Source organism: Trachymyrmex cornetzi, unplaced genomic scaffold, assembly GCF_001594075.2.
Source record: "Trachymyrmex cornetzi isolate Tcor2-1 unplaced genomic scaffold, Tcor1.1 scaffold1061, whole genome shotgun sequence".
NCBI classification, from domain to species: Eukaryota; Metazoa; Arthropoda; class Insecta; order Hymenoptera; family Formicidae; genus Trachymyrmex; species Trachymyrmex cornetzi.
The window spans coordinates 16,182-22,341 of record NW_017295611.1 but is presented as its reverse complement, the minus strand read 5'-3'; the positions used below and the strand labels follow the sequence as shown (position 1 = coordinate 22,341).

General features: G+C 33.9%; 1 protein-coding gene across 3 annotated transcripts; it reads left to right on the top strand.

Annotated features, from left to right (window-relative positions):
* The first annotated feature begins 1,618 nt into the window (after positions 1–1,618).
* LOC108759976 (THAP domain-containing protein 2-like) lies at positions 1,619–3,298 on the top strand. 3 transcript variants are annotated; one of them, XM_018505736.1, is made up of 5 exons: positions 1,619–1,693; positions 2,090–2,327; positions 2,406–2,500; positions 2,574–2,844; positions 3,206–3,298. In XM_018505736.1, the coding sequence occupies exons 1-5, from the start codon at positions 1,635–1,637 to the stop codon at positions 3,287–3,289; spliced, it is 747 nt and encodes a 248-aa protein (XP_018361238.1). In that variant the 5' UTR covers positions 1,619–1,634; the 3' UTR covers positions 3,290–3,298. The 3 variants fall into 3 exon arrangements, with proteins under 3 accessions (XP_018361238.1, XP_018361230.1, XP_018361246.1); XM_018505728.1 differs by lacking the exon at positions 3,206–3,298 and adding an exon at positions 2,957–3,075; XM_018505744.1 differs by lacking the exons at positions 1,619–1,693; positions 3,206–3,298 and adding exons at positions 1,829–1,900; positions 2,957–3,075.
* Positions 3,299–6,160: the final 2,862 nt, after the last annotated feature.

Genomic DNA, 6,160 nt, shown 5'->3' with positions numbered 1-6,160 from the left:
TAAAAAGCATGCTTATGAAATTGGAACACTATTGGTAGCATGCACTTATGACGACATGCTCGCAGCGCTGACAAACAATTTTGGAACACAGCCCATGGTGGAAATATACAAGATGAACCGTGAACCATTGCTCATAATGGCACTGAGGGCGTGGCTTAAAATTTCGACTAATCAGTTGTTACCCAAGCGGAGACGCGCGTATTTTAAGTGTACATCGCAACTCAATCCATTTCAATCGCAACTCTTGATCTTTAGGGAATGAAAAGTACTTTAATTCTTGTTAAACACTAAGGCTGCTTTCCATTTGATGATACAAATCGACACAAGTCGACACAAATGTCGTTCTATCCTTTTTGATATTCAGAGAGTGACAAAGATAGAACGACACTTGTGTCGATTTGTGTCGACTGTGTCTCCTAAAAGGAAAGCAGCCATAATTCATGCGACTCTTACAATTTTTTACAAAACAATTTGACATATTGACACTTTATTGACACTTCTAAGATACGACACGTACGATAACAGCACATAGCCACCGACGAGATACTATTAAAGACCGACATCCTTATGGGAGTTCGCGTCCTTGTGAATATTGAAGTGATTAAGAGTTAAAAACTAATAATATTGTACTAATTTTATGATTTATTAGTTTAGTAGATGTATTTATGCATTTATAACTCAATAACCCTCGATTTTTCTTTAAAATTGAAATTTCAGTGTTATGCTGGATTCACACTGCATCCGATTTGCGTCGTACGACGCTCTGTAACCCATCAGAAAACAGGATTCCGATGGATTTTGCTTCGCATCATCGGAATTCTGTTTTCTGGTTGGTTGAAGAGCGTCGTACGACCCAAATCGGATGCCGTATCATCAAAGTTTGATTATCAATAAAGATGATAATTGCAAAGAAAAAATTGTGATTTTTTTGCAATATATAGGATATTACAGCTTTACAAGTATGTATATTTATTCATGGGACATTTATGTAATAAAAAATCAGGAATTTAATAATGCATGAGCCAAATATTTATGTTAATAATAGCATATTTACATCAATTGTCGGTAATGTCAGCATTCTTGAATTACCTTCGGGCCCTTGGAGCCCTTTTTATACCGCCGAAAATTTGCCCAGGGTTGGCGGTCTTTAATAATATCTCGTCGGTGACACAGCTGACGCAGCAACACTCAGTGTCGGTCATTCTGAATTTTGCATCTTGGGTAAAAGATGATTGGTTCATTGTTTCCCACTGTTTTTGAACGACTGCGCATCCACCGGAATGGTTCACCTTGGGTGCTTTTCAATTGCAATATCCTTAGGCCGGAATCAAACTATGCATTGAAGATTGAGATTAAAGATTAAAGATTGAAATTTCACCAATGAGGACAAAGAAATTTTGCCTCTTTTTGCTCTGATTGGTCAAACACATCGACATCTAGAATGGACCGCTGATGGTAATGGTGGGGGTAGAAAGACGATTAGAGTGAGAAGCAGGAATAATAAGATCGTTCTTTCTCTGTTTACTGAAGCCTGATTGGTTGTTGTTAATCCAACAGTAGTGTATGCTGTGACAAAGGGTACCTCTGACCAAAAGCGAATATGTTGTTGCTTGCGTAAAAGAATTCTTATTAAAATGACAAATTATTGTATTTTGTGCAAATCGTCGGTAACCTCTGCATCCAGTTATCACAGGTAAGTATATTTCATATATAATACATATTTATATCATTGTTAAATTAAAGAGGTTAACTCATCGATGTTGATTGGTTAACCATAATATAAACCATGCATAATACTGGTCATAATATATATTATTGCTATGCAATAATAAGGCGGTTTTATTTATTAGTCTTTACTGAGTACTCATACATACACACACACACACACACACATACAATAGTAAGTTTAATATTTGTAAACTACATGCTGTTTCTTTTTCTTCATAGTGCAATTGTTGTTTAAGTAAATTCAGCGAGTTACAAATAAAGATATGTAAAATGAGAGAAAGAGAGAGAGAGGGGAGGGCGACGGGAAAGGAAGGAGAAAGATAGATAATTAATGAGACAATGTTAATATTCTAATTTACAGGTTCCCGAAAGATAAGGATAGAAGAAGCAAATGGTTGCAAGCAATCAAGATGAATCAAGTTTCACAATTTGCTCTGCTGTGCTCCAATCACTTTAAATTGTCAGATTACCAAGAAACATTATATGGACTAAGAGGGAGACTTAAAAACACTGCTATTCCCGAAATTACTTCACAAAAAATCAATTGTGATAACATAGCATCATCTAGTGACAAAGAATTTCATATTGAAATACAACAGGTACTTGGAGAATGACTACATAACACAGTGATCAAATAATTTTCAATATAAAAATATACCTGTGGCACACATTTTCAGAATACATGTAAGAAACAATCCGGTGAAATTAAAATAGAAGAATGCAATATGAAATGCAATGATGGTGCAAAAGATAATCCTAACTCACTGAAAAGGTTTAATAGTACTTTTTTAACTAATATATATTGTTATCTCCATAATACCTATAGTAATGTATTCTTTTTCCAGAAAATCAATGGAGAATAAAGAAGTAGACTTTCCTTTGAAACATATTAAATATATAAAGGATATTAATGTATGCCAAGTATCTAGAAATCCGGACGAAGCGGCAATGGTATTAGACGTTGCAATAGAAACAATTACAGAACAGGCAAAGAAAATACAATATTTGCAAGTGCAGGCATGTAAACTAAAAAAGCGAGTGCAGAACTTGACTGAGTTAAATAAACATTTACACGACAATAATTTAATTTCTAAAGAAGCTTTAGAACATATGAACGTAAGTATTTCTTAAAGTGCGTATGTGTGATTATCCTATACTGGGTGCATCCATCGACATCGATGGGTGCATCACTATAAGTCATAACTTAATAATAACATGTCCAATACAGCAAATTATTGTCAAGTTGGCACAAACGCTTTGTCAAATTCAGTCGCCATCTATATCAGCAATAAGTTGTTTTTCAGACAAAATCTGTGACAAAACTAGACAATAAATTAGCAGTAAAAACCGAGCATATTTGGCATAGCATTGCTTACAAACTTGCTTAGTTTTTACTGTCAATTTGCTATTAAGTCATATTTATTCATAAATATATTTATCTGTATTTTACAAATTGTATATATTGAAAATGTTACAGTTCTATGCTCCTGTTGTAAAATCCATAATCCAAAAACTGTTATCTAAACATCATAAGTTTACCACGTTCCCTCCAGAATTGTAGACCTTTGCAGCGTCTTTACATTTTTATTCTCCAAAAGCATACGAATATGTACGAGAAACGTTTTTAAATATTTTACCTCATAAAAGTACGATGCGTTCCTGGTATACCAATGGACCCTGGAATATGTAAACTTGCGTTACAATTTAAAAAAAAAGGCAGACATTGCGCACGAAAAGAATGAAGTAATCCTGTGTTTCTTAATTATGGATGATATAACGATTTAAAAAAAAGTGGAATGGTATACAAATGATTATGTAGGATATATTACTTATGGAAAACACATGAATGACATTGATTTACCTAAAGCTTGTCTAACAGCTTCCAGTGTTATTGTACTTATGGTTGTAGGTGTCAATGGTCATTGGAAGCTTCCAATTGCGTATCATTTTATAAACTCATTGAGTAGCATGGAACGAGCGAATATAGTAAATGATACATTAATATTTCTACATGAAACCGGAGTTTTAGTCACTTCCATCACCTTCGATGGACCGCGAAGTCACTTTGCAATGGCTAGACAATTAGGTGCGAAATTAAACGTTGACGACGATTTGCAAGTTTATTTTTTACATCCGATTTCAAAAGCAAAAATTTTTGTACTTTTGGATCCGTGTCATATGTTAAAACTGATACGCAACTCGTTTGAAAAACTGCAAGTCATCGTTGACGGAGATGGTAACATTATAAATTGGTCTTTACTGGAGAAATTGGTACAATTTCAAGAACAATACGGTTTGCATGTAGCAACTAAAATTAGCAGACGCATTTGAATTGGCAGAATGAAAAAATGAAAGTTTCTCTGGCAGCTCAAACGTTAAACAACAGTGTTGCAAAAGCATTAGCATATTTACGTGACGACTTGCAGTTACTAGATTTTAAAAACAGTAAGGGTACTGAAAAATTTTGTCTCATGTAATAAATGAAGCATTCGATATATTGAATTCGCGCAATAAATTTAATACTGATCACAGAAAATGCCTATTTCAGACCGTAATATTTGTGACATTCGAAGCAAAATCGCGAATTTTGTAACGTACATAAAATCATTGACTGTTAATGGTGAATTAATTATTCGCTGTAATTGTAAGATAGGATTTATTGGAATGATAATTTCCTTACATAGCGTAATAGGCATCTTTGATACTTGGATCGTATCAATTTCTTCCGTTCATTACTTATTGACTTATAAACTATCACAGGATCACCTTGAACTATTTTTTTCGGCAGTGAGAAGTCGTTGTGGAAATAATAACAATCCTACATGCTTGCAATTTATTGCAGCATTTAAGAAACTGTTAGTACATGCTCAAATTAATGGTTCCAAATACGCAAATTGTTTGACACAAGATAACACACCATTTTTGCACATATTACCGGCAGAATCAAACAATTTAGATGATATAAGCATTCATGATGACAACATTGACTCGTGTACAGAAAATCCAAATGTACACGAAGATCATGATTATGACTTACACTTAGCTTTTCATAATTTAAATAAAAGTTACATTGACGATATTGTGGCATATATCGCTGGATTTATTGTTTTTAAAATAGACAAGGTAATATCTTGTGATATTTGTAAACAATTATTATATGACAATGTATGCCATTCCAAATTACAAGCCTTGAAAAATCGAGGAAAATTGACTAATGCCTCGGCGGATGTAGTAACTTTATGTAAAATAGCCGAAATAACGTTCAGAGAGAATATACTGATTCTGTCAAAAAAGAATATCCTGGATACGTTATTAGTTGCAACTAAATCAAAAGTACCAAGTCGTATGTTTAGCAATACATCTCATTCTTTAGGTCAAAGTCATCAAAACAACCACCGTTTGATTAACATAATACTCAAAAGATATTTTAAATTGAGATGTATGTACCCACTATGGCAAATCTGAAAACGCAAATGTTGAAAGAATCAGGAGTAAATTCATAAAATTAATATATTTTAAAAATCAATGAAGGTATAAAAACTATTTCTATGTTTTGTTTTTCGGTCATACTAATTTTAAGTTACATATGTACTTGTATTATTTATATATATGTTTCAATTACGTAATAATATTTTATATGTAACATATATATTGTATATGCGGTGTATTACAAATAAATCAATAAGGCCCTGCGCACAATGGAGGAAGTATTAGGAACAGGAATAGATATTAAGATTTCAACCTATCAGAAACCGTATATTCCGGTGTAACTGGTATCTGGTAGGTTAAAATCTTAATATCTATTCCTGTTCCTAATATTTCCTCCATTGTGCGCAGGGCCTAATACTGCTAATATATAATATTTTATATGTACATGACATTTCATTATAAAAAAATAGGTAAAGGTGCAATAAAGGTCGATCCTCTTAAAAATCGATGAAATTATGCTCATTCGACGCGTTTTTCAAAAAACGAAAGAATCTGGTGAAAAAAGGAATCTGGAAAGAAAAAAGCGCCGCTCTACCCCGCGAACCGAGATATTATTATAAGCGTTAAAGTTCACGACTATTCAGGTTAGGATATCTGTCATACCGACTACGTGTAGTGCTACGAGTATGCCTTCTTCATGCTCTCTGACTTCATGCGCATGCGCTTGGTTTCGTTTCAGAGTGCACGAAATTTGAAATCAATACTATAAAATAAATTAAACGTATGTAGTAGTGCTTAGACAGTCTTCTTCTTCTTCTTATTAATTTAATTGGCCCAAGCCCTCGACAACGGGGTGAACATGGCCATGCTTACTAATCACAGTTAAAGCCGGAATCGCTTTTCAAAAAATTAATGAAATGATGCAATACCCGAAGCAGGGCAGACGAGCGTCCGTCCTACTCGAGCAAGCAAACGAGACTTTGGTGCTTAGACAGTGTCCGCT

Excerpts from the sequence above, each read along its gene's own strand:
- LOC108759976 (XM_018505728.1), top strand. The coding sequence starts at position 1,635 with ATGACAAATTATTGTATTTTGTGCAAATCGTCGGTAACCTCTGCATCC. Across the intron at positions 1,694-2,089 it reads TCTGCATCCAGTTATCACAG|GTTCCCGAAAGATAAGGATA; the intron begins GTAAGTATATTT and ends TCTAATTTACAG. Across the intron at positions 2,328-2,405 it reads TTCATATTGAAATACAACAG|AATACATGTAAGAAACAATC; the intron begins GTACTTGGAGAA and ends ACACATTTTCAG.